Raw genomic sequence first — 27,230 nt, 5'->3', positions numbered from 1 at the left:
ATGATAATTATATATTTATCTTAGATACTATATTTTATGTATTCAGTTTTGAAAATTTTAACCTATACTGCGAGATATCTATATTTCATACGGGACGTAGTACAATCTTAACACATGGTTATGAGATAAAGTTAATGAAAAATTTTTGATTCGATCACATCCATAATTATAAGTCTATACGATTAATCAACTTCTGAAAATCCTTAAAATAAAATGGCGCGGCTAAGGCGAAAGTAAATTTATGAGAAAAATAATTGTATTCTAACTTCTATTGTTTATGAGAGTTAAGATTACATGTCGATATTTCTTTTAGACAGACAGTTATTCTTAGCCACAGCACACAATCTGCACTATACTGATTCCAGTATATTCAAACAAAATCTGAAGCACAACTTTCGGATATTGAACTTCTTCTATCTTTTAGTATTATATCTCTTTCTTCCCTATCTATTTGAATGTCTACTTCACGATTTAATCAATACTTACAAGAAAATATTTTAAATTGATCATTTGACGTATACATCGTATCAAAAGCTTAAGTAAGTCTTGATAAGACTTATAGTTCAAAGTGACCAAATCTGCCATTAATTATAGGGCTATTGAATTCATCTAACTTATTATCACCAGCTATAGCACAATGTCGTAGAATAGTCACAAGTCAAAGTCTATTGAAATAGGTATAAAATGACATCAGTTATATTGGTATGGAATAGCAACGCTGTTTTAGAATGTTATGAGATCCCAATGTGTTTACATGTTTTGTAATAATTGAAATTTTCAATATTGGTAGTTCTATCACTGGAATGAAGCTATCTCAATATTATTTTCATCAATCATAATTACAATAGGAATTGATCGCGCTGGTTATTGCGACTCATTACATTTCATCAATTTATGGTAGTTGTAAATTAATTTTTACATCATCTAAGCCAAAATACAATATAGGTATACCTTTAAATTTAATACATCAATACAATAACTCTTTCTATAAGCTTAGCTAATCTTTGGTATATCGCTGTCACGAACAAATTAGTAGCAGAAAGAATTATTACCATATGGTAGTAGCCACAAATAAGTCTCCAATACTATAATATTAAATTACTTACAGTTAATATTATTTGAATCGCGAGTACTTTGTCGATCTTAGTGCCCTCCTCTGTTAAAAATACAAGCAGAGATCGATAGCGAAATTTCTCTATTAAATGACATACCCTACGATATTAGTACTTTAGATTAACATTTAATATCTCGGTTTTAATGTATCATATCGGCTTATTTTCAGAGGCTACATCTTCAATTTGAAATGCAGCAATTTCTACAGTATTACTATTGTACGCCATAAAAATAATAATTGATTGCGAAATTTAAATGATCCATAAAGAGTAATGGAATATAGTACGACAATATAGTGTTTATAATGATCGCAACATACATAGATTGTCTATAGAAAACTGATGGGAATTTGTGAGAAAACATCATCTGTAAGAATATAATTTCACTTCATCAAGATAATAACAATACGTTATCGTAACTACAGTGTTGATGAATAATATTAAGAACTGCTAGCTGGGATTATGAAGTTGATATCATCTTTTTATTGCATCCGTCCTATTCCCTTACTTATGTTGATGCTCATAAATTAGAAACAAGTCTAAGGCCACAAACGCTACATCGATAGAAATTATTGTTAAGAAAATTTCGTGATAGTATTGTACTATTCTAAATACTGTTGACCCGAGATATAAATGCACGTTATCTACCATATTAGCAGACCTTCGTCCTTTGTTGCGTAAATCATTTTTAGTTTTTTTTTAAATCAATGTCTTATTTGATGAACAATTTTATATTGCTTTATTTTGGATATGAATCATAAGCATTTTTTTAAAATAATCGAAACTATATTGCTACTAATCGAAATTTGATCAAAATGGAATATACTGTATTAATTATTTACGTGAACCACTTTATTTACTAACAATATGTTATTGTTCTCCATGACTGCTTTTCATCTAGCTCTTGATTTTGGCGGCATTGGCTGGAAGATTATGTGAGTATTGCTGTATTATATCGTCAGTCTATAGTATATTCATAATTATTACATAAACATAGAATTTACCATTTTAAATTTATATAGGCACTATGATATTGAATAATCGTTCTAATTAATATTCAATCAGAAAAACAATTTAACACTACAAGAAAGAACTCTATATAATGCAACCATTTGAATTATCTAATATAAAATAAGTGCTGTATAGTAAGATATACAGCTGTACAAAATAGATTCTCCCGTAACTTTAGTTTTGTGTTTTTCAATTAAGAAAATAGGGTAAACATATAAAAGAGTATTGATTGCGTCCTATCCATTTTCTTCAATTAATATTAATGTCATAGTTCGCTGCATTACTAACGAATTATAATTTATAATCGCTATAATTTGAGCTTGATTAATATATTGAGTAGAATGAAAATTTGAAATATTCGTATCTGCCTGTTTATATCATACGGCGTAGACTTCTTTTAATACAGTGCTTAGTTTTACTGAATTTTCAACATGCGTTAGGATTTCTATTGCAGTGGTTTGTCTTTCCAAAGCACAGTTGTTTAAATTCAAATAAGTAAAACTATAAAAAGTTAAAATTACAAAACATACTAATGCTATTATAGCTGAAGACGATTGCGTTAATTTTTCCACACTTTTTTAGTATCTGCCGGTCTTGCCTTAACCTTTATATTTTGATCCTACAAAATTTACATAGAAACAAATTACAAAAATAATTTATACCTTACTTCTGATTTTTAGTATTGTAGGTAGATATTTAAACTATTACCATACGTTATTGTCCCTAATAATTAGTATTGCTCTTGTATTACAGACTAGATTATAATTATGCCAATCCTTATATGATTGACGTCAAACAACTGCAATTTATCATATTACTGTTACATTTCAGATAGGGAGCCTAACTATTAGGTTAATTGTAAAGGAAATGGTTTCATTTATACTATACTGCGTGTAATTTAAATTAAGAGTAGATAGTATTACTGTTACTTGTTATTTATACTAATCAAAGGCGTTCAATCCGTTGCAAGTTTTACATATTAAAAAATCTAAAATTAGAAAATTACTTTCTTATCCGAGTATTCAAATACTTTAATTAAGTGTTGAATAACATGTAAACGACATGCGATTATTACTCAAGTAGATCTGCATGCTTCCTTTCTTATTAAGATTTTTACTAAATAACAATGACATTGTACTTTATCACGCACTAGTAGATACCACTATATCCTATTTTAAGTTCATTTCCGTCTATATAATCCTGCCTGTAGTAAAGCAATCATGTCAAAATTTTCCCTGTAAAATAAGTTTTGTGCAGTATAGTTAAATCATAGAAAGTAGTTCATAAATTACCGTTCAACAAGAATAATTCATAAAGGAAATTATTTTGGGTGCACCATAGTTACTTCTACTTTTTTACAGATAATAGGTATTTTACATTCTAATCTGCTAAAGTAATCTCGAATTATAATAGTTCAATTTACAATAATACACCAATCAAATCTTTTCATACATATACATTACTTTTTATTGCGAAATAGAAGAATCTTATCTCGGCTATGCATACTCTTACTTAACAGAAATAATTTTATTCTAATAAAATTATTTTGATAAATAGTCTCTTTAACAAGTCTGATAAATCAGTTCTATTTATATTTGATCGTTACTATATCCATAATAAAATACATCATCAGACTCTACCAAATATCATAGCATTTATCACATTGTAAAGTAGTGGAACGTATTGCTAGCTCTAAAGGTTACTACTGAGAAATATAACTTTATTTTGATAGAAATTAATGTTATGCTTGCCATAGCTATATCAGTATGCATTATTGATTATCGTATATCCTATTTCGTATCTCTTAAAGGAATTTCATTTATTAAAATGTGCAATGCGACTACACTTTTCCTACTCTACAATTTTTTGTCTTATTGTGCAATAATAAGAGCTGAGTTAGTCTATAAATACTATTATTGAAGAGAAGAAGTTTATAATACATCGAACAAAAACTATTATTAAGACATAAATTTTGTAATAAACATTATTACCACACTTTCCTACACTACAATTTTTTGCCACGTTGTAATTTAGTTCCATTATGTTAACTATATCAATTGCGAGTAAATCTGGCTACAGAACATTTTGTGAACTCTAAGTTTCACTGCTCTTAAAACTCAGCTAGCATCATGTATATAAAAATGCGTTCATCAGTTACATAGCTGGACAATATAAATTGTAGCCCATTAAAATCAATCTTTGCAAATTATTTTCTTTATTTAAATCTGTTTAATTATTTTATTGTAAGCGTCTCAACTGAAGATGATTCATTTACAGCTGGCATAAAAACTAATATGATACTCCGTTGCCACTTTATAGCTAGTTCACAAATCCATACTTGCCCTGATAATTGGCTTATGCACCAAGATAATCTTAGAAACGATTGCTTTAAGCTATTTAATGGCAGCCATCTAGAATGGAATGAAGCCAACAATTCTTGTATTAGTGAGAATGGAACATTATTACTGCTCTTGGACTCAAGCATGGCCCAAATAGTACAACGGCTATATAAAAATTATGGTTCCTTAGCTTGGATCGGTATGCAAGCCACACAAGGCGACTCTGGAAAGTACTACGAATATAAATGGATCAACGGACAAAAATTTGACCTAGCTAGTCCAGGATGGAGTCGATTACCTGAATTAGCAAAAGGGGCTCAAAAATGCGTCTCGCTTTTCCTCTCTCATTGGCAATTACTGACTGAGAGTTGCGATAGTAAGCTGAATTATCTATGCCACAGAGGTAAATAGGCTACAGACTGATTGTAATATAATATTGTGATAGAATATAACTATAACCGTAGGAATCACAACTCAGTAACTCAGAGCAAGGCAATCGATTTTTAAAAAACGCTCGATATTCAGCTACTTACAAGTATGTTAAGTACAAAAATTAATTCTATCACCAAATAGTATTTAAAAGTTATTTCTAAGCTTTAGATAGTAACATCCATAACGTATACTACTAGAATTCCCTATTAAATCATCAGTTTACTCTTACCTCCTGGAGTACGCGCAAAGCTATGATTTTAAACTTAGCTATGGACTAGAAGTGGTGTCCGTATGCTATTACCGAGTTGCAATAAGAAAGTCAATCAAGATTTCAGTACACGAAAGTATTTCCTAATTTCTAGTATAAAAATAGGATTAAAAAGGAATAGTTCCAAATTACTTTTCTTGCTTTAATGTGCTATTGATGAAAGTTAGTGAAGCTTTACGAAGCAACGACGCTAAAAGGTGAAATTATTCAGTTACTAGAGAAAGTAAATCAATTTCTTATCTTTAAATCTAAGACCGTTCTTTAAACTTATCGGTTCACTTGAGTTGAAAGTCCTAGATCAAATCTTATTATACTCCTAATGAATACCAGTGTGCATACAGATTAATGATTCTAAAAAAATTTACGGTACTTGAATATCAACGACCATTGATTTTAGTTGCTGTATTAGTGTAGTGTTAGTTGTATTTTATGGCTGTAGAATAACCATAATTATGATCGCATTGGTTTATAACATATTAACCTTTTAGCGTTAAATTATTACTATACTTGAATGAACAACAGTCTTTATCCAAAATGTTGTCGTAGGTTTTAAATGATGATAGCACTAAATGTCAAGAAAAAAAAAAAATTTTTTCTATACCGGAATGTAAAATTTTAAAATCCCTTGTAATAGCTATTTATGTTACACCTTTTACCTTTAGATTAAATTATATACATATTATTGGTGTTACTTATGCAAATTAGCTATTTCTTACATCAGAATTGACTTTAAAAGACGATAATGTTTAGTATAACTAAAGACGGTGTAAATGACATGATCGAAAATTATATATGTTAAAAAAGCAACTCTGCCATATTCACTCTCATATCTTGTTTGACATTTGACTATTAATTATTAGCATTGGTTATTGCTATTAGTTCTAAGCTTCTAGAAAAGCTAACGTAGGTGAAAGTCTTTCTTTAGCCTAAACTAGCAGACAAATTAAATTCTGTTTCATTCAAGTATAGCTAGATTAATTATGTAAACATCAGAAGATAAATCACAAATAACCTAAAAATAGGTTTTACTTTAATCTCTATTACCTGTTAGAAACACGAACGAGAATATAAATTGACCAATAGTCATGCGCCACGTAAATTATCAAATGGAAAGCTCACTTCTAGTTATTCTATAAATTTTCTCTAGCATAAAATTTAACTCACTGCGAGATGTAATAATTAAATTTCAGGATAGAATTATTTAGGTAGTATAAATTGAAAATTCTTTAACCCCTGCCTAAATTCTTTAGAGTAACTTTTTACCTGATTGGTATTGATTTCATGTAGCCTCCATTACGACATTGCCTTATGCAACGTCAACGCAAGGACCTAATACTGCAGCAATAACAACGGATTCTACTGAAGTCAACGGAGCAGCTGGACTATCTTTATATACTTTATTATCGATAGGTCTAGCATTATTTACAATGGGTCTTCTGGGAATACATTGATCTTTATTTACTGTAATCTAGTGTGAAGAATTGGAAATGATATAATATGCAGAAAGAAAACAACTGATGACGTTCTTGCAATGGTATTATAGACGAAAGCAACGATATTTAATGAGAAAGATCTATTACGCTATAAACACTTGTAATTTTGGGGATAAAAATGGTAATTAGCATATAGGCTATAAATATATAATGAAGTAAAGTATACGGTATATAAAACGAGTAAAATTAATCTAATTCAAAGTAGTGCAGCTATATTCTTTTTAGCATCGACGTAGATAATAGATTTTCTTCTCTAACTACAGACTATATATGTATACTATAAATATCAATTTATTTTAAAAATAAATTTCCTGGAAAACGAAGTTTAGTCAATCAAGTAATTTGAATAGAACTTTCGTACTATGAAGATAACAAAGTAACATACTATCAAATCCAGAATTAAAATACTAACGTACTAAGTAAAATTATAATTCACTGTGATAGTCACTGACATGATTGTAACCCAAATAAGCTTGGAAAGGAAATTAACTCTTAGGAGATTTTTCTTTTCATATTAGTGTGAGTAATAGTAATGAAAATAATTATCCTAATGCAATACATAAACTATACACCGATAATAAATTTTAAAGGAATAAAGAATAAAATGATCGAAGTTGCAGCCTTACTATCACATCGTAGTATCTCTTTTATTGTGCTGAAAAGCAATGCTATAGAGCAAGATTTTGTAACGCTGCATTAATGGACCTAATAGCTTACTAAGCGATATCCAAACCTTTAAAGTCTATTTGCAGCACAATAGTAAAGATTTATATAGAAATGGCAATACTCGAAGCAATCGAAGAAGGTGTGACTACAGTATACCGTTTACATTGCCTGTACTGCGTTCCATAATTACTTTTTAACGTTATAGCCATGCAAGAGGGTGTCAATTAAACTTGATCTAAAGTTACCTCGTTGTCTAATTTTTATCGTGAAATACAAAATGGGCTAGTAATAACTAAAATTTCTTCTAAAATTTTACTTCATTGCATAAAATTGGCTTGTCCAACAGTACCAAGTGATAAATGTATATTTAGGTCTTATTTTAATATGTAATACCCTTACGGAAAGACGGGGTAATGGATTTTATCAAACCCATTAATATTTGATTTTTCCTAGAAGTACAAGCACGGAAATTTACATTAACTAGCCCAAAATAAATCCATTGTTTACGCTATCTCCATAATGCTATAATAGGACGAAATAGAAATTAAAGTGTTAAAGGCCGAATTATGAAATGCAATGAAACATTCTCCGCCAGTTCATATGGATGACTACATTTCCTATTCTTATTAATTGCAATCTTTAAAAATAACTATTTAGTGAGGTTACGGCATTTATTTAATCAACTGGTAAATTTAAGAGAGAAAATTTATACAATGATGTCATCGTTCGCAGGTACCTGTCCAAACAATATATGGACGGAAAACAAAAATATTATAATTCCGCACCGATCGATTGATTTCCCCACCATTCATCACTGTTGTTTAATTCCAGCAGTATAGCCCATGACTACTATAAATATATTAAACTTAAATATAGAAGTTTTTTATTCTGTTAATCATACAGGACTGCCATGAATTCTCTAAAATTAGCTAATTCATATAACTTCAAAGTGGACCACTAAGACGATAGGTAAATATTTTCTTTTAACAAATTAAGAAAATTGCAGTCATGGTTAGTAATGATTAATTGGATTATTCACAAGTTAAAGTGAATTAGTTGATCGCAAAGTAGACAAGGATTAGTATACGTATAAAAATAGATAAATATATTTACATACAACCATTTTCGAATAGCAATTAGTGATCAAACAGATACTGCAACTCTAAAATGGTGTTGATAGAAGACTACGTAATACTTGTGCTGTTCTACTACTAGCATATCGTCAGCCTTCTTAAATTCGACATGACAGTTTTTCCACTAATTGTATCATTTTAATATTTAACACATATACGACAATCTCTCCGAGAAAGAATTTAGTAACAGAATGTTTTCTAACTGATTACTAGAAATAGATGATGAATTTAATTGCTAAGTAGATTGCTCAAAATATTCTTAGAGTCAAAGCATATCTCATAATTGTTCAATAATATACAAAATGATTGATTGCAACTTTACGCTACAAGATAAAATTAGTTTGTATATAAAATAAGACAGTCTTCGTTTTCGATATGTCAATTTAATTGGAAATAGTACAGAAATAGGATCATTTACATGTGACTTTCGAATTAACCTACTAAATAAATTAAATTATCTATAGTAGTTATAGTTTACCTATTGTTGCTTCGTTTATTGCTGCTCCTTTCCGCAGCAGCCATTGACTGATATCAGTAGCAAATATTCAGTTTGATTAAGTTTAGATTTATCGAAATTCCTTACCTTAAATTCCCTGGAACTATGAATCATTTCGGCCACATAGGCTACTATGTTGCATACTATCAATTAATTGATTAGTATAGAGTAGTGGAGAGGCAAAATTGTATTACGGTCAAATTCCGACCACTAATTCCTATCCATGATATGGAGGCAGGCTAACGAAATTGTTTATTTATTTTTCCTGCCACGCACACATTTTTATAGTAAATTTAATATTTACATTATTGATATTACTTTGACTAAAGGTAATTAAACATCTTGAAGGCAGAATTCGTATGACAAAAATTGGGAAAAACTAATCAAAAAATGGAAATATATCCCCTAGTTTGCACTACTGAAATCTATAAGTACCGCACTCACTTTGAACTTCATTATTCACAAGCTATTCGATCTTTAAGATTTGGACTTGATTTAGAAAATCCTACAGCAACTTCCGTTTAAGAAGATGGTAAGGTGTAATCTATTAGTTAATTGTATAAGGTTATTCCATGTCCTAGTTTACTCTATAGATTTCCTCTAGTCCTATTTAATTATCGATTTTCGTAGATAACTAATACGCAGCATATTCATTAGCGAAAATAGGGTTATTGTTCGCTGTAACTCTCTGACGCATAAATAATAGTAATTGGAAGCAGAAATTATTTGCATTAACAGTCAAAGATTGCTCTTTCTTTTATTCAATTTACAGGTTGATTATATTAATTAATTATTAATGTTTTACAAAATATATTATTTTGATCCTAAAATTTAGATTGACCAAACTTCAACCAGTGCATTCTTATTCATCTATGTTACCATTGCTATTATGGTTACAGTGCCAATAGCCAGCGGTCGGCCATCACAGCAACCCCTTCAAAAAAACAGCCTTGGAGATTCTGACAATAAATTCATTGCAGAAAATCACCGGTCCAAAATCGCTGCAGAAGAGCACATCCGACACAAGAGAGAAGCACAGACAAAAAGTAACTGCAGTCCAAGAACTGTAACCAAGATCGTGCCACCTCCAATCCTAGAGGTTAATCAGTTAGAACTTACACCTGGTAAGCCAGAGACTAGAACTTATGAAACCTGTGACTTTCGAGGATGCTCAAAAGAAGAAATTAAAAATTTGACCATCAGTAGCCCGAGGACCACAGTCGAATTTAAATACCAAGTCTCCTGGATTGCAGACGAATTTAAGGAGAAGTTTGCAGAGCCTAGCAGCGCATATGAGATAGCCTTCTTTATCACTACTTCTCCATGCCCATCAAGTAGTGAAATGGAGGATACTAACTTAGCATAAATATTAAAAAAGATGTGCTAGCGGTTTATGTCTAATTTTACACGATTATCTGCTATTATTTAAGTTTATGACCATCAGTAGTGGTTATACAAAGAAAGTAATTAAGTGAAGTAATTGTATCAAATTATTAAAATTTTTATCGACGTTTAAATAATTGACTACGTTCTCTAGTATAATAATCCTTTCATATGCGAATTCTATATTCAAAGCGATACGTTTAAAGAAAAATTATTTGTTTTATCATTTTATCGAATAGTTTATCGATTAAAGTATTTTAATAATATATTAATGAATCTACTTGGTTTCCATTGTGGTTAGGGTACTTTAAATGGAAATAAATGATATTGAGATAGAAGGTAAAATAGATATTCAGTTAGAATATTATATACTAAAATAATTTAATATTTCATTTATATCCGACTGTATCAGAATTTAAGTAGTATTTATAAGTAAAAGCGAAGATGAAATTTTTTATCTGATTCTATTCTTTTCACGTAGCCTATGTTATTTAAGGCTTTAAGTAATGAAGCAAGAAGCAAAATTTTAAACTTAATATCGCAGCCGACATTTTTATCTCACGATGTTGCTATGCCGAGGCGATAAAATAGAATAATTACTAATATTTAAACGATTAATTTGCGGTTTTGAATTGATATTCAAAAATGATTTCTGTTCAATTAAAATTTTAAAATGCGGGAACGTATTATCAATAAAATAAAATTACTTTAAAAATTTGAGGTCATTTCTACATTTTATACAGTATGTTGTCACTTTGCAATCAAATTCAGTATTAAGATGTCATAATTAGTACTGTATAATTAGGAAGAAATAATATTTCGCAAAAGAGACTTTCCCTCAATTAGAGCGATAAAAAAATTAAGAAAAAAATCCATTCTTTTTAATCTTGAGTATAGCGCAAGTAGGATTGATAAGTAATTTTTGCAAGAAATACTCATAATTAATCACTAATCTGAACTCATTCAGTTCGAAGTAGCAAAAATGGACTATCTCTTCATTTCAATTCTCTGTCTTAACCTCCTAACTCAAATTGGTACATTCGCATACGGTCTTCAAAGACTTTAAGCGGTACTAAGTTCATAGTCATTTACGCAAATTAAAAACATCATAACTCACGTTATATTAGTTAAATATCACATAATAAATGATTGGTTAAATATCATAGAGGGGTATAATCCTTAATTCGATGAACATTTAGCTTCAAATTTTTACCGGAATAAATTAAATCTAACTGTATTTTCATTAACTTGGAAAATATAGCGGCAAGAGTGTAGATGATAACTCATAATTTAATTTGAAAATATCTTTACTTCTTTGTCATGACCGAGGTTGTGCCACAAGTAGATATTATAAAATGGGGATACTATACCTTTACTGATCCAGTAAAAATACCTCGCCACATAATATTAAGTAGAATCGCTCCTCAAACATTAGTCTATGTACTGATATAATTGGTACTGCTCTACCTTTCAACCTACAAACAATTCGTGATCAATGTGTATACTATGCTAATGTACCGTTGGATTTCTTTTTGCTCTATTTACACAGTTTATTACTGTACTATTCATCCAATCGGATACTTCACTTTTTATTCATGAACAATCCTTGTTATATACTTCAATAACTTAATTAATTAATAAGTTTTATGCTTTTAGTTCGTTATCGTCACATACTTGCATCGGTATTGATCAATTAAACGAGTTTTTATTTTTAAGTACATTATGATAGAGTAATCACATGGCTTAGTGTTTGAATCATAAATATATTGTAGTAATGATGAAACGAGCATAAAATTTGCGGTCAGGTATAAAGGTATTCATTAGTGGAGGTGGACAAATATTGTGTACGTAAATCACCTATATTCCTAAAACTTAGCTAATATTTCAAATACACTTACACGGATAAAAGTATAATAATTAAGGTTGTTATTAGAGCCATAAGTAATGTCTTATTCTATATAGCATTTAAAACAACGAAATCTGATCGAATTAAAACGTTAGTTGAATGAAGAGAAAAATTATAGTAGCTGAGTAGAAGAACTTTGTATTGAAATTAGAACTCTAGAGCCTAAAGTTTTGATGCTATCCGGATTATTAGGCGTTTCAAGGTAGATCAATTAGGAATAAAAAATCGTAATACCAGACAACTAAATCTTGTCGTTTATTGAAATTAAAATGTACTAATTTTAGCTACTCGACTTACAATATTGCATAAAATCTTATTATATATGAAAAAGACTTGATCGTATCTGAAGTAAAAATGATTAACAAGTAGGCGAATAACGATACATTAGGTAAAGGCATTAGACCAGGGGAAAAAATTTAGCTTATAGATTTCAAAATGTCTATTAACAAAGTCTCCGTAAAATATGTGACAATTTATTATGCGATATAGGAACTGAAGGCTTGATTAGTTTTTTTGTTTAGCTCGTAACACTAATGTAATCTACTATAACAATGATCTGAAATATCTGAAGTAATTTAACATAACCATAAATTCATTTAATTTTTCAATAAGGCTTGGAGTAAATAAAGCTTTTATTTAGCATCAGTGTTAAATTTCCATTGTCTATGATAGTATCTCCATCATGATTTATAAAACTTTAGCCACAAGTCACCAGCTTTCTAATGTCCGTAGGATGACATGCTACGAAATGATTTGGAATATAAACATTGCCAGATTGTATGGGTATTTATATTTATGTGAAAAATGATAGAAATATTCATATACTATAAATCTAATCTAGAACGAATCCTCTTTAGTAAAAGTATTGGGTTAGTCTTGCAATAATTTTAGGCAAATATTTTAAATTTACAGTATTTATAAGAGTTGGTACGGTAGCTATCTCCCTCTCTCTAAACACAAAGAAATTATCGTAAAGTTTCTTTAAATTAAGTAACGTGAATAAGGTAATCACTATATACCATCTTAGATCATGTGTGAAAGCTCTGCCGGTAGGAACGAATTCACGCTAGTTCTAAATTTCAATAAAGTATCAACGATCTAAGGCTTTACAGGCTTAAAATTATTCCGGTGCATCTATCTATTATCGGTCCGTCATTCTAAATTCATAATCGATATTGTAATACTATCACATAAAATCATATAGGTCACTATTACTTCAATTTCAGGTCATAATACCTACTAATTGTTACCAATGATTTCCTTGATAGTTAAAATGTCTGTACCTAGCTATCTGTATTAAAAATTACAGTAGAGGTTGAAGGCAAACTAGGCTTGCTATTAGTAATATATTAAGAACGTTACATCATAACAGAGATTATATATAGTCTGGCTGCATCCGGTATCAATCTACGCACTGTAAAGTTGAAATTTTCAATTCATATGATCTTGATTTTAGGAAATCGTGGACGATTTAATATTACAGTATATCACCATCATCCAAGATTGGAAGCTATAAGCTAATTTAATTAAGCTCTAGCGAAAATATTTTTAGCCTTTTCATTTCTAATGACATAAGATTGATATCTTGATAAAAATCATAGACGGCTTAGGACAATACTATAAAATCAATGGTAATACTGGCCATCAATAGAAGCTATGGAACCTAAAAAATCAAAAGCCATATATGCAGTGGAAATCTTATAGAATTTTTGTAATAAACTATAAAGTCATCGGTGTCTTCATGCTATCTTATCACTATTTAATAATAAAAGCTAAAACCGATTTTACTAGACTATAATTAAATATCATGCAGTTACAATTGCTATCACATGGAATTGACTAATTTATCGAAGTATTCTAGATAGTATAACGGTCTATCATTTACATCACAAAATACAAGATTTGGATAGATTTAAGCAAAGGCTTAATGTACGCGCTTAATAATTGAAGCTATGATATGGAAAGATGGATTATATGCCAAAGGCCATAGATTTTGAAACTAGATCATAGATATTGATTGATAGAAGTTGTTGCTTAATCCTTCGAGACTATTATCATGTATGCTTTTAAATTTCTATTGCAAGATACGCCATTAATACTTTAAAAAATACTATAACTGTATCTTTGATTGGACTTAAGAAGCAGAACATTTTTAAAATAATGACTCTAGAACATTAGTGATCTCAATTGTTCAGAACTGTCTCTTAAAACAGCTCCTATTACTATTCGAAGTTGATAAAATGTATACACGCATAAGGCATCCCAATCAGAGGAATGCTGGCAAAATATCTGCTTTTCTGTAATGCTTTATCTATCCTTGTCTATCGGAAAACGACCACAAATTCCTATTATACAAGTATATACTGTACTAACAAAGTAATGGATAGATTCTAGAACAGTGGATCGATATAGCATATCTTACATTGTCATTCTATGATGTAGTTAAGAATTGAAACGGCAATTAAGAAGATCGATTTATTCATATCACAAATACCGGATATAAGGATAAAAAAAATCGCATATCTACACGCTAAAGGTAATAAATGCTCATTTTTACCATTTCAACCTAACTATTGTAATTGTCCTAACATAAATTATATCACATCAAAATCAGTAAATAGCTAAGCAACTGTAGGAATCTATGGAGTAATGACGTTATGACTCAGGTATTACTTTAGCATAAAACTGGTTTATACTTACACAAGGTCTTTCAACAGAAAGCTAAATGTTGCTTACAGAATTTAAAATTAACAAATAAACGTAAAAATCGATACGCCATAATATTATAATCTTGTATAATATCATGATTTCGCTGCAATTGCATCCTAAAGCCTTTTATTGCAAAGGTCTGAATAGAACGATGCTTATGTACGGCTGAGTATGAAATGCATATCAGAGTTGCATCTATTCAACTAAATGTAGTATGTTACATAACTAATCTAACCATAAAATGTTGTAGCAAGTTGTTTAGTATCTAGAGTACCCTACATTATAATTATTGGTAAACTGCGCGATTAATAATAATATATCGTAAATGCCATATTCGCTATAGATCGAAGAATCCTTTATCGCACTTAAAATTTTACTTATCTTAACAAGTACAGTAAATCGAAAAGCATATGTATTTCATGCAGTCTAGCTTTCAATGGTTCTGGTAGCTTTCGGCTATTCCGCAGCTAAATTATACGTATATTGACTGCAGTGTATTAAAAGAAGTAAATAATATTTACTTGTATGGCGTGTTGACGCTGGATGCTTCTTCATCATATCCTATTAATCGGCGATGTACTGCCTTATTTAAATCATTTAGTTTTTTATTCGTCGTTGCTTTATCTTCAAAGTCTTTTATCTTAATATACGTAAGGCCAGTGATTTTAAAATTTAGGTCACCATTTTTGCCTTTAAGACCACCGTTTTTAGGATCCACATCACCAAGAACGATTGGTATAATAAACTTTTTGAGGTCTTTAGCATGTGACAATTCACTGTAACAGTTATCGGAATTAGCATACGATCTACTTAAGCACGGAACGAACACCTAGCCAGAATTAAAGATCGAAGTTAATCAAAAGCAAAAAGTAAGTAGTGATCTAAAACTGTGCATCAACTTATTGGATCAGCAATTAGTTACAGAATCAGAGCCTATTCAGAGGTAATATTGTCGCTGAAAAATAGCCTACGATGTAGTAGCGAGTACTGGTTGTCGACGTTCTTCATGATTTTACCTTGCATGCCTCAATTCCATTTGAAAGAACTGAATCCAATTTCTGACCACCTGCAACACGATCATCATCTATCCAAACTGTCCACTTTTGCTGTTCCAAGTAACTCTTAATTTTCTTTACTTCGTCTTTATTATTCCACGAATAACTCAAAAAGACGTCCCATTTCTCACCGCAAGCAGAGGATTTGTCAACTCCAACAGAGTCTGTAATATCAGTTTAAATAAACAATGTTAAACAACCGATAAATAAAATCATGTAACATCAATATGGTTTAAATTTTATCTGATTGCTCGAACTAGTGAGCGCTATCAAGATTGAAGTATGCGGTAATAGCGAAATCATTACTGATATTCTATGAGATTTATGACTAACTTGGTTTCATCATTTACAATATTAATATTAAACATTAGACAAACATGGTGTAATCTTGTTATCTGATTAACGAATACTATCTTTATTTGCAGTAATTGATTTTATGATTTCTGCTATCACAATTAGTCCTTAAAAATATATAATTAGTAATAGATTGATAGATAGCAACGGATTTATCGCATACCGTAGTGAAATTGTTTTATTTTTTCCAACAACTAATATTAAACCTACGATTAAGCTTACCTGTTTGGTCTGCATTTATATTGGCAGACGCAGTATTGCTGCTTGAGTTATAAGATACGCTCTTTTTATTACATTTTTCAACCATGTCCGCTAAGATATTATTTCTAGTTGGGATTTCCCTCAAAGCAGTAATGAAAATATTATAGGTTTCAGGAGATTGTGATCGCGTTACTAATTTTAGAATTTCTTGGTTTTTTTTATTAGTAGTATTCATAGCGTCAATAGCTTCAAGATCAGATATCTCTAATATACGCTTCGAAAATAGCTTATTTTTCATATGGTCTACCGGCATGGACTTAACAAGTTCGGACCAACATTCCTTAATAGCATCCTCTTCATGTTTCTCCATTTTTACTTTACTGGTACTCTGGCTTCGTTCTGCAATATTATCAAATCGTTCTGGAGGTTATTGTTCTTATACAACCGTGATTACTTCATCAGTGGAGATTTAGTCATCAGGTTAGTACAACGAATATAGAAAGGAAATGTAACTAATTCATTAATATTCTGTTCAGTATACTGCACATGCGTTACTCTCTTTCATGCAGATTAGATCAGACTTAATTAGTGGTTTTACTACAATAGAGATCTGAAGGAGTTATTTAATTCATATTCTATCATATTCTGATGTCTCTTAAATCAACATTATAGCAATCTAACCATGGAGCAATAAACCGTGATGACGATGTGAGGGCATAATTATTCTTGCTGTACCATACCCTTACGGCATAAAAAAAATTTTATTTCTAGCCGTGAAGTAAGAAGAAACAATTTATAGTTTCCGCGTGATAGTAGCTCAATAGAAAATAATTCACACAAATACTCTACCTAACTCTTACAGTTGTAATAATCAAATTGATTTCTAATATACAGTTATATTCTTGATCTAATTAATGCCAACGTTAGTCCTAGACTGCAAGTAATTATTACTAGGTTGGCTATAATAAACATCAGAGGGAACGGTATTATCCTATTTATACTCTAACATGACTCTATTCTGATATCCTTTATGCAATCCATTCCAACATTGGCTATGGCATCTAGAATAGTAATTACTGCAAAAGCTTGACACTGATAGAGATTAGAAGGGATACAGGCATTTCATGTATGCGTTCATGCCCTTTGCTTAATTCATTCCAGCATTATTCAAGGCCTACAAAATGAAAAATTCCTAATGTGGCTAAGGTAGAGATCAAAGGGAATGAAATGACTGCAGTTGAACTTCAACTCTGCAATAACTTTATCTGTTCTCTCCTTTCCTAGCCATGGACTCAAGAAAACAATTCTTCATGCCGTAATTTGACCAAATGAGGAATTGGAGGGTAATGATCAGCTATGTTGCAATCCAGTGTTGGTCATGGATTCAAAACTATTTCTACATCATAAAGATCAGTAGGAATGGAATCATTAACCAAAGCTATACTCTACTACACTTTCGAACTTCTTCCTTATGTGATCGTAAGACTAGCTATGGACTTCTAAACTGCCAGGATGTAACTGAAGCTGAAATGGTATCCATGCTCATCCATTACCATGGTCACAGTGACTATGTCGCATGAATTTATAGGATTGCAATGAACTATCCTATGTACGAATATTGTATAGAAGACAATTCTAAGATTGGTTTTGGATAGTGCAGTCGACGGTTTGAGTAGTAGAGTAAAGTAGAATTAGTAGAATGGCCGATGAAATGATAGGCCATCGCAATTTTAGGGCACTAAACATGCCGATTGCAACGCTAGAGTAGAGCAACTAGCTGATAGAGATTGAAGACTCTGCTTTCCATTTACGGACAGCCGGTCGGATGTACGACACGCTGCATTGTACAATGTACACGTACTGTACGACACGTTTTATTTTAGGCATACCGACGACGAAAGGAAAGATAGGACACGAAACGCTGATTCAGTATAGTCAAAAGTGCGGGGATGGGCGATTTTAAAAACGCTGATTCAGTATAGTCAAAAGTGCAGGGATGGGCGATTTTACTGGTCATTTCAACTCAATATCTGAAACGATGGATAGACTGTCTGCGATTGCGCATAGGCTACAGTACAATACTGTACAGTGTACAGTCTAGACGGTTGCTGTGGTACTGTAGTGGAATGAGAGGAAAAAGGATACGGCCCCCCCTTATTCTGTATAGAATAGTAGTCTTGCAACAGTCCCTGACCGAAGGTAGGCTAGGGTAGAGCTGAAGTGACCTTAAAGGAGTTTTTCCTTGCAGCTCGAGCAAGACACAGCTGGTAGAAAGGAATCATGGTGCAAGTTACACGCGCATTGTGCAAGAAAAGAGTTAAAGGTCTCATCAAAGAAATGAAATTGAGGCCTTACATTTCCAATACTGGCAGTAATGTTGGCAGTGAGTAACATTAGATATGTATGATCAAACTTCGCTTTATTCATGAGTGATGTAAATCTTGAAGACTTTATATGTTGTATAGTACAGTACTGTTATACCGTTGGGGGATTCCGTTGCTTGTTGCAGAAGCTCGTTCATTAATATTGCTGCTGCATACTGTCTACAATGCAAGGATCAGTTCTATTTCACTGCAATTGATCCGAGTGCAAATTAAAGTATGATAGACTTTGTATCGTCTGCTGACAGTTGTACTTGTCTACACTCGTAATGATGACATTAATTACAAGTGTTGTCTAGGTTCAAGTTTTGCCTATTATACTATCTCAAAGTCGGAATATTCAAAATAAGTTACAGCATAAATTGGATCACCTCGTCGATCCGATAATTTATGTCCTAGACGAGTATACTGTACCATCAGAAACGCCTAAATCATTTTGACAGCCCTTTTATCTCAGCTATTAAAGTACCGACATAGCTCTAGTCAAATTGAGGTATCCTCTGTAACCACCAGAATAAACAGGAAAGCCATCGATGCTTTTGATAAAATAGAAAATCTTTCATTTAAGAATGGACATAAAGTGCTTAAAATTGAAAGCTGCAAATAACTGTACAACGTTGAATTCGCGCTAGTTGCTGTTATTTAATAATACTTGATTGTAAATTCATATTTAATGAAGGGCATTTCGTACATAAATTCTGCTTTAACAATGCTATCTGTATGTTGTAAAGATGCTACGTGCCTTCATGAAATGGCTGCGTTAATGACGTGTTGGAAGGAGAATGAGTTTCAAGATAGTGCTTGTGGAAAGGAAATTACAGCATTCATGGCATGTACGAACCAAGTTGCAGCTGTAAGTTTGTTTCATTGAACTGTAATGTATTTATTCAAGATTAAAAAATTGTTAGTTGTAGTGCGTATGCTTGAAAACCACTCATGTGTATGTATCTCAGGTAAATTGAAACGATTGATCATTGATACTTTTTTAGCAACAAAGTAAGGAGAAAGAGATGACTACTGACGCCAGCTCAAAGAACACTGCAGAGGTCATTAATTCTGTTTTAAGGCGCTACGATAAACGCACTCAAAGAAGGTAGAGGAAATGATGTCACTGTTATTGTTATTCTGCAATGAGAATGTCCTAAATTAAGAATAAGACCTTCTTGCCCTGTATGAAAATTCGAAATAATCTAGCCTTAAAAACGCGATACGCTGTGTAAAGTGTAAAGGCTACACTTTCATCCAGATTTATAAATAAATACTGTATATCATTCAAATACTACTACTGTAGTGAGACAGCTAATGAATTGTATCGACCTTATCTGAATTAATTTAATATTTGCTGTTATGATATTGACTTGGCCAACTTTGCAATGTGTAAATAAATTTTCTAAACTTTTATTTATGAATGGATCAAGTCCTCTGTTGATTTCGAAGTTATAATGCATTCGATACCCTTGCTATTCATGTTGATTACACGTTGTTTTATCAGTCTTGACCATGGTTGCTTATTGAATTGAATGATTACGATCAATGAGAAGTTCTGTTTCTGATATACAATACAATTTAAGGTTACTTGTTTCAAGATCTTTGGAATGGTGGGCTACATGATTGGATGAGTTACTCATGATAGCTCATAACTTATAGATATACAGTATTGTATTTGGCCTGAACTGACGACCTCGCTCAGTCAGATGTTACGGTACGGCTTCAGCATGTACAATATGCAATTGGTGGCTTACACGATTATTCAATAGATAGCTAAAATTCTAGTAGTGCTAATGCATTCTAACAGTAAATCTCAAGTTGTGCAAGAACCTGCACTGTAAAATTTTCACTTATTTACTTGCCTTGAATGAATGCATAAGTTAACTGCAACTTAGCTACGTACGTGAAATATGTGTGTAAAAATGAGTCAAAAGTACGATATATAAGGACTAACCCCAAGTGGAGTACAAAGTAACTCAGAGCCTGGTAGAAAAGCAAATATCCCTTAATTTATAAAAAGTTTAATTTATTTATCAAAATAGTAGATGACTAGATGTGATGTCCAACCGCAAATACTGTACGCCATTTGCGCAAGATTAATATGCTTGTATCAAAGCAGTGTGCAGCACAGGCTAGCTAGAGTGGAGTATGACAGTATCATTGTAGCATACAGTACGCTATTGTTTTGCGTCTTCCTTCTTATCCACTCTGAAAACACTAGCATATAGTTACGCTACTAGTGAATTAATTATCTTAAGTTGGCATGATAAATGGTCAAATTGTGCAAATTTCCAATTTATGCAACAGATGTCGTCGACAGAAGGCTCATGCACTGCCATACCTACGCATGCAGTACTGACCGGTATTACGGTGTGAGTTGTAAAATGATTGGAGTAACCGAACATGTAAGAGCGACTGATAGTTTGTATGAGAAACTTGAAAGAAATAGAATTACTCAATACTGCGATAAAAAGTAATCAACATATCAAGAGCTAATTGCTCAAGGTTATACTGATCTGTCTGCATAGAATTGGAGCCAAATTGAAAGTCCATTTCTTCACCATTGAAAGACATAATTTAAAGCAATACTATAGCTGAGACATCTTTCGACCATTTTAGAGAGCTTGCCACGCCCCTTTAACGAATACTGGTCTTCTACCAGTACGATCACTACAGTACACAGTACAGTCCAGTACAATACTAAGTATCATTATTTACAGTACTGTACTGTACTGTATTGAACAAGAGCCATTGTTCTGTACTGTCCATTGCGCATGATTAATAGTTCACGCGTGATAAGGCCGTTTCTTTTCAGTTCCGATCCAACGTTTTCAAAATGGTGAGTAGCCGATCGTATACGAATCCATCCAATATCCAATTAATCCTGCATTAGTTAGCCTTCATTTGATGTTAACTTCAAGAAAAAAACTTATTGTTTCGTTCGGTTTGAATTTTTTATTATTTAATTCAAGATTGAATAGTGTGATGAACGATAATATTCATTGTATCGATTTTCAACTTACACATCCTAAGTCCTAGTCATGTTGTAGTAATCATGGCTTGAGAGATTGCTTGCTAGTCAACATGAATTGCAATACAGATTGCTTCAAATGATCCTAATTATGTCGAAATAGGCTTTTTTGATGTTGTAGTCATTTTCGATCTTGAAATTGCACTTATGTTATCTTACTATTATCATGATGTAGAGCGAAGGTGCTATCACAATTCGAACCCGCAAGTTTATGACCAACCGCTTGTTGAATCGCAAGCAAATGGTAAGTGTTCTCTGCCTCTGTTATAGTGTAAACGTTAAATTGTGATTGGTACACTACATCATTTTTTGAATACAGAATAGAGTACAACAGTAATAGAAAATATCCATAGTGAGTAACTACTATTAATCGGTGGGTATAAGAGCAGTTTGCAGAGGCGATTCCATTTTAGCTGAGAGAAGATGGCATTGATGGATTCCTGTAAACTCATCCTATAGTTAGTATTCTATTTACCTTGCAGTCATATCAGTAATTTGCAGTTTAGTTACATAACATCTTAATGATATAGTATCCCCTACGAAAGCTTTTTTTGAAGGCTATTTCTGAACTAAGTTAGATTGGATAATGCATTTAGTTCAGGGGCAGTTCAGTATGAAAGTATTGTAATTTGCAACTCTGGTAACTACAATAACGGTCCTAGCCAGTACCAGTGTTGGCGGGGTCGGCCATATTAGGGTGATTATCCTGCACATTTTTGAGTTATGGTTATCCTTTAGTGCTCATACTGATCTACCAGTTTTATTGCTACTCTATAGCAGGATTTTCGATATGTTTTGTATTGGACGATACTATGAAATTAAATTTCGCCTAATAACTATTTAGGTCGTAGATGTCCTCCATCCTGGTAAAGCTACCGTAAAAAAGACTGTCGTTAAGGAAAGATTAGCTCAAATGTACAAATGTGCTGCAGATCATATAATCTGCTTTGGATTCAAGACAATATTTGGTGGTGGTAAAAGCACTGGTTTCGCCGTTATCTACGATAATTTAGATTATCTTAAAAAATTTGAGCCCAAGCATCGTTTGGTTCGGGTAAGTTGTCAGTCAATACTGATTACGTGATCGTAAAAATTAGTTGCTGTTACAATATTATTGATCGAGCTACAAAACTTGAATTAAGATTTAAATTTTTCAATTGATGGAATTGAGTTATCACAAATATAGCGTTGATAGACCTTGAAGTAAATTGAATTATAACATCAAGGATATTAATGTAAAATTTATTCTTATTTGATCAGTTGGGTTTCTTGGAGAGGAAAAGGGCTTCTAGGAAACAACGTAAGGAGAGAAAGAACAGACAAAAGAAAGTACGTGGTACTGCCAAAGCTAAAGTTGGTGCTGGCAAGAAGAAGGTATGTTCAGAACATTAATACTAACTATAACTATTACTGTACCACAGATAGGGTAGAGATTGCAGTATTAGCTTAAATGTCCTCAACGTATACTGTATACAGTATGTGTTAGCTATGGTAACAATATATCCTAAAATTGAATAATGGATAGGCGTACTTAGACTCTATAACTTAATTCATGACTTAGTAGCTATGCACCTTGATACCCAATAGATTACTAGGTAATTTAATCTTGACAATAGCAATCTATTTCAATACTAACTGTTGTTTTTTCTGTTTTTACAGTAATCCGATCCCGCTTGTACAAAATAATTCTCAAATGCTTGTCTGATACAGCCAGTTAAATAAAAAGCTTTTACGACAGATAAAAAAAGGATATATAGAATTAACTTTATTTAAATATAGTCTTGGTTGTGTTCAATACAGTTTTGTTGATACAAAAGCAAAATTTTACTATAAAGATTGAAGTTACAGCATTAAAAGACGTAGCTATGCTAGTATCGAAGAAAATTATACGCGATATGCCCTCAACAACGTTTAGAAAAGCAGCAGTAGCAGCATAGATTTCTTTTGTCATGGCAAAAAAGGAGTTAAGGCCTTTATGATATTGAACGAATATCTTTAAAAGCGATATGTAGCATAGTTATAGTTAACATGAACCAATCGCAGTTGTCACGAATATTAACACTGGTATTTCATGACGCATGGCCGATGTTGATTCACATCTAAACTTAAAATATACCTCACGTAATATTAATCTTATTTTGACTTTAGAGTAGCGGAACATCTCGCTTACGTTCCATCAACTTATCACATTTATAGTCATACGAAATTGGTATTGATATCAGTTAAGTTACGGAAATATACGAGTACATGTGAGAAAGTGCAATGTAACCTGATAAAAAATTTTACAATTGATTGGTTTTAATAACAGCAACACGGTCAAGCATGGCTATCACTACTGTACATTATCAAATAATTGTAGTGTTGGATGAGGATAAAATTTTTCGAGCTAGTAGTTGCTAAAACTAAAATCTACCTGATGTCTACTTTCGTATGTACTCGTTAAATCCGAAAACTTGTATTCATCGTATTAATCATTAAACTTTCTAGTTTCAAGTCAAGTCAACTTGACACAGTTTTCTAACATGATAAATTCAAGGCAGTGGTAATCGATTTAGAATTTATAGAACACATCTTCAACAGATATTGTGACCTATTGGCTGTAAATGGATTGATATCTAGTTTTTAGAAAGTCTTATTATAATGATATTTCCTTCATGCTATCTATACGGATAACGGTGAATATTAGGGAGGACTCAATGAATAAGTCTTTTGGGCGCTTTGTTGAGGGGAACTGATAATTTCTTGCCAATGATCCAAAGCTTGTCCGCGAACAACATCTTTACCACCGATTATTACTTGACCAACATTACGATCAGCTTTGAACGAATGTGAAGAGCGGCATAGAACTTCAATGACAATATTTGCAGTAGATTCAATATGCTCTTTTGATACTTTAAATTGGAACGATTCGTCAAAGGTAGGATCTACAGTTTTCTTAACAATGTTCGTTTTCTTAGTTTTAATTGGCTTCTGATTATATCTTAAGGTAGCTTTAACCAAGAAACCTATAGATACGAGCATTCGTACATATACCATCATTAATTCGATTTGCTAAGCCATATTCACGATAGAAATAAAATTGCCAACTAATAATTATAATTGATGTTTAGAGATTCTTTAAATTTTTCCCTTATCAAAGCATGCATGAAGGAAGGACATTTAGAAAATAAAATCACAATAACGAATAATATAAACTAAGAGCCACTAGTAGAAATCGAAACTAAGAACATTATGCGCATTAATGTGCAATACGTGTACAGCAATTCTACATCGCAGCTGTTGCTTAACAGATAGATGATCAATATCTTGACAAGTGATCATTTCTGATAGTTTAGTGAGCTTGATACGATTTTGGTCATTTTGGAAACTCGTTAGCAACATTTATTGAACACTACAGTAGTTACATGTCTAATGGTTTATTAGTACTATCTTGAACCCTACGAGTAATTTTAGCTTTCAATGATTTCAATCTTACATTGATGAGATAACTTTTCATGAGCTGGTAAGTCCTTAGCACTCAGTATGGTAACAGTCACTCGATCAGGCGGTATAAATTGCAAAGCAAAAGTGATAGCTCCTAATTGGTACGATGTCTATTTTAAGAAATCAAATCCAAATAAATATAATGATTAGAGTTGTTTTGATGCTACAAGAAATGTCGAAAATTTTATTCTGTATTATACAGCAACTGTTAATATTGCAAGCTAAGTTTACACATAAATCAGATGCAGTAATAAGAACTTCCAATAAATAGGTACCTCAAGTCCTTTTTCGATATCTTTCCAGACGGTTTTCTTACTTGATGTATCTAAATCTAATAACGGACAAGTAATATGGCCGATTGGGTATTGGCGCCTTCCTTCGTTATCAAATATAGACAAACGAAGCCTACTACGTTGAAATTCAGTCTGAGAAATCTAAAGTAAAGAATTGTATATGATAAGTGATAGAATCGAAGTCGGAGAAATAAGCGGTATATAATAAATTTTTAGCCCTTTAGCTCAAGATTATGTAGAGTATTCATTAATTTTTTTAATTGATAAAAACTATAAGCATGACTAGCGTAGCTAATTAGCCTAGATTAATGAAGATATCATTTATGGGCACCTGAAAATGAAATGATTCATCGTATCGCGGATTATTGGACTTCTTTTTGACTACAGTTTGATTAGTTTGCCGCTCAAATGGCAATGCACACACTTTAACTAGTGGATTTCTGACACCTCCACCAGGACGATTTTGCAAATTGCGAATTTTGATAGAATCTACTGTTAATCGCTCATCTGAAGGTTGATATTCCCATGAGAACCATATTCTACCGATATTACCTGGAGGAAATTCAATATCTTCATTATCGGCATCATTATTCCTATAATCAGCAAGTAGATATAAAATAGACATATCGTACTTAGTTATGTGGGTTATTGTATCTGATCCTTTCTCTCTAAAATTATTTATGTCCTTCATTTTACAAAAACTTATTATAAAAAGAAGAATATATGCAGTAATAAAAATTCTTCCGACAATTTCCTATAATAATTCATTAAGCTGCATAACATCTAGTTAATTTCAAGCTAGAAACACAATACCTGCGAGCAGTTGCCTACCTCTCAATTATAATTTTATTGTACTGTATACTAATCTCTAAGGCATGTTTATGTAGTTTATCCCTAGGGTGTGTCTGCTATAATTGAAAATGAGCTAATAGCCAATATTATATTAGCATTCAAAATAAAAAAAATTTGCTATTCATGACTTGTAGTATGCTTAACTTGGAGAACGATAAACTTCAAATAATTGAAGACCCCGTGGATTTGTTTCCATAATCATTAGTATTGTACATTATAAGGAATTTGTTCAATATGATTACAACGGAGTATTCTTGTTGAAATTTTATTTTATTAAGGTATTATCGTTAATGTCCACTTGTAGAGTACGCCTATTCAGAGTTTCATGTTAATTAATCGCAACCGTAACTAAAAATATGAACCAAATCAAAACTAATATCAAGTATTGGTGCAATAGGTGAATAATTTTGTAATTATAAGGTAAGGTCGGCATCAAATTGATGAGAAAATTTGTTTACTTTAAATCATCTAACTTCTAAAATGAAGATATCGCTATTGAAAGACAAATGATGAGTAATTTAATTATTGATCATTATATACTGTAGATTTTAATCATACCTCGAAACAAAGTAGCAATTTACGATATTAAAATTATTGGCTAGTCCGAAGATGGTGTCAGAATTACGATGTGTCTAAAATTATCC

General features: G+C 31.8%; 6 protein-coding genes across 6 annotated transcripts; 4 read left to right on the top strand and 2 right to left on the bottom strand.

Moving 5' to 3' along the window:
- Nucleotides 1-4,417: 4,417 nt before the first annotated feature.
- Nucleotides 4,418-6,613, top strand: TRIADDRAFT_62329 (uncharacterized protein; the record flags this gene model as incomplete). The annotated part of the gene is made up of 2 exons (XM_002118262.1): nt 4,418-4,865; nt 6,450-6,613. 2 exons carry the CDS (start codon nt 4,418-4,420, stop codon nt 6,611-6,613), a joined length of 612 nt encoding a protein of 203 aa, XP_002118298.1.
- A 3,226-nt stretch (nt 6,614-9,839) lies between these two features.
- Nucleotides 9,840-10,316, top strand: TRIADDRAFT_62328 (uncharacterized protein; the record flags this gene model as incomplete). Its single annotated transcript, XM_002118261.1, has 1 exon — nt 9,840-10,316. One exon carries the CDS (start codon nt 9,840-9,842, stop codon nt 10,314-10,316), a length of 477 nt encoding a protein of 158 aa, XP_002118297.1.
- Nucleotides 10,317-15,465: 5,149 nt separating this feature from the next.
- On the bottom strand, nt 15,466-16,928 carry TRIADDRAFT_62327 (uncharacterized protein; the record flags this gene model as incomplete). The annotated part of the gene is made up of 3 exons (XM_002118247.1): nt 15,466-15,777; nt 15,965-16,167; nt 16,580-16,928. 3 exons carry the CDS (start codon nt 16,926-16,928, stop codon nt 15,466-15,468), a joined length of 864 nt encoding a protein of 287 aa, XP_002118283.1.
- A 1,910-nt stretch (nt 16,929-18,838) lies between these two features.
- On the top strand, nt 18,839-20,270 carry TRIADDRAFT_62326 (uncharacterized protein; the record flags this gene model as incomplete). The annotated part of the gene is made up of 4 exons (XM_002118260.1): nt 18,839-18,941; nt 19,671-19,792; nt 19,929-20,032; nt 20,231-20,270. The coding sequence occupies 4 exons, from the start codon at nt 18,839-18,841 to the stop codon at nt 20,268-20,270; spliced, it is 369 nt and encodes a 122-aa protein (XP_002118296.1).
- Nucleotides 20,271-21,732: 1,462 nt separating this feature from the next.
- On the top strand, nt 21,733-23,685 carry TRIADDRAFT_63155 (expressed hypothetical protein). Its single transcript, XM_002118259.1, has 5 exons — nt 21,733-21,766; nt 22,134-22,202; nt 22,803-23,012; nt 23,219-23,332; nt 23,618-23,685. Exons 1-5 carry the CDS (start codon nt 21,764-21,766, stop codon nt 23,618-23,620), a joined length of 399 nt encoding a protein of 132 aa, XP_002118295.1. The 5' UTR covers nt 21,733-21,763; the 3' UTR covers nt 23,621-23,685.
- A 955-nt stretch (nt 23,686-24,640) lies between these two features.
- Syt15 (synaptotagmin 15) lies at nt 24,641-27,019 on the bottom strand (the record flags this gene model as incomplete). Its single annotated transcript, XM_002118246.1, has 5 exons — nt 24,641-24,963; nt 25,434-25,551; nt 25,717-25,875; nt 26,066-26,488; nt 26,930-27,019. 5 exons carry the CDS (start codon nt 27,017-27,019, stop codon nt 24,641-24,643), a joined length of 1,113 nt encoding a protein of 370 aa, XP_002118282.1.
- Nucleotides 27,020-27,230: the final 211 nt, after the last annotated feature.

The sequence above is a fragment of the Trichoplax adhaerens genome, genomic scaffold (assembly GCF_000150275.1).
Source record: "Trichoplax adhaerens TRIADscaffold_41 genomic scaffold, whole genome shotgun sequence".
Taxonomy (NCBI): Eukaryota; Metazoa; Placozoa; class Uniplacotomia; order Trichoplacea; family Trichoplacidae; genus Trichoplax; species Trichoplax adhaerens.
This window is presented reverse-complemented; position numbering and strand designations above follow the sequence as displayed.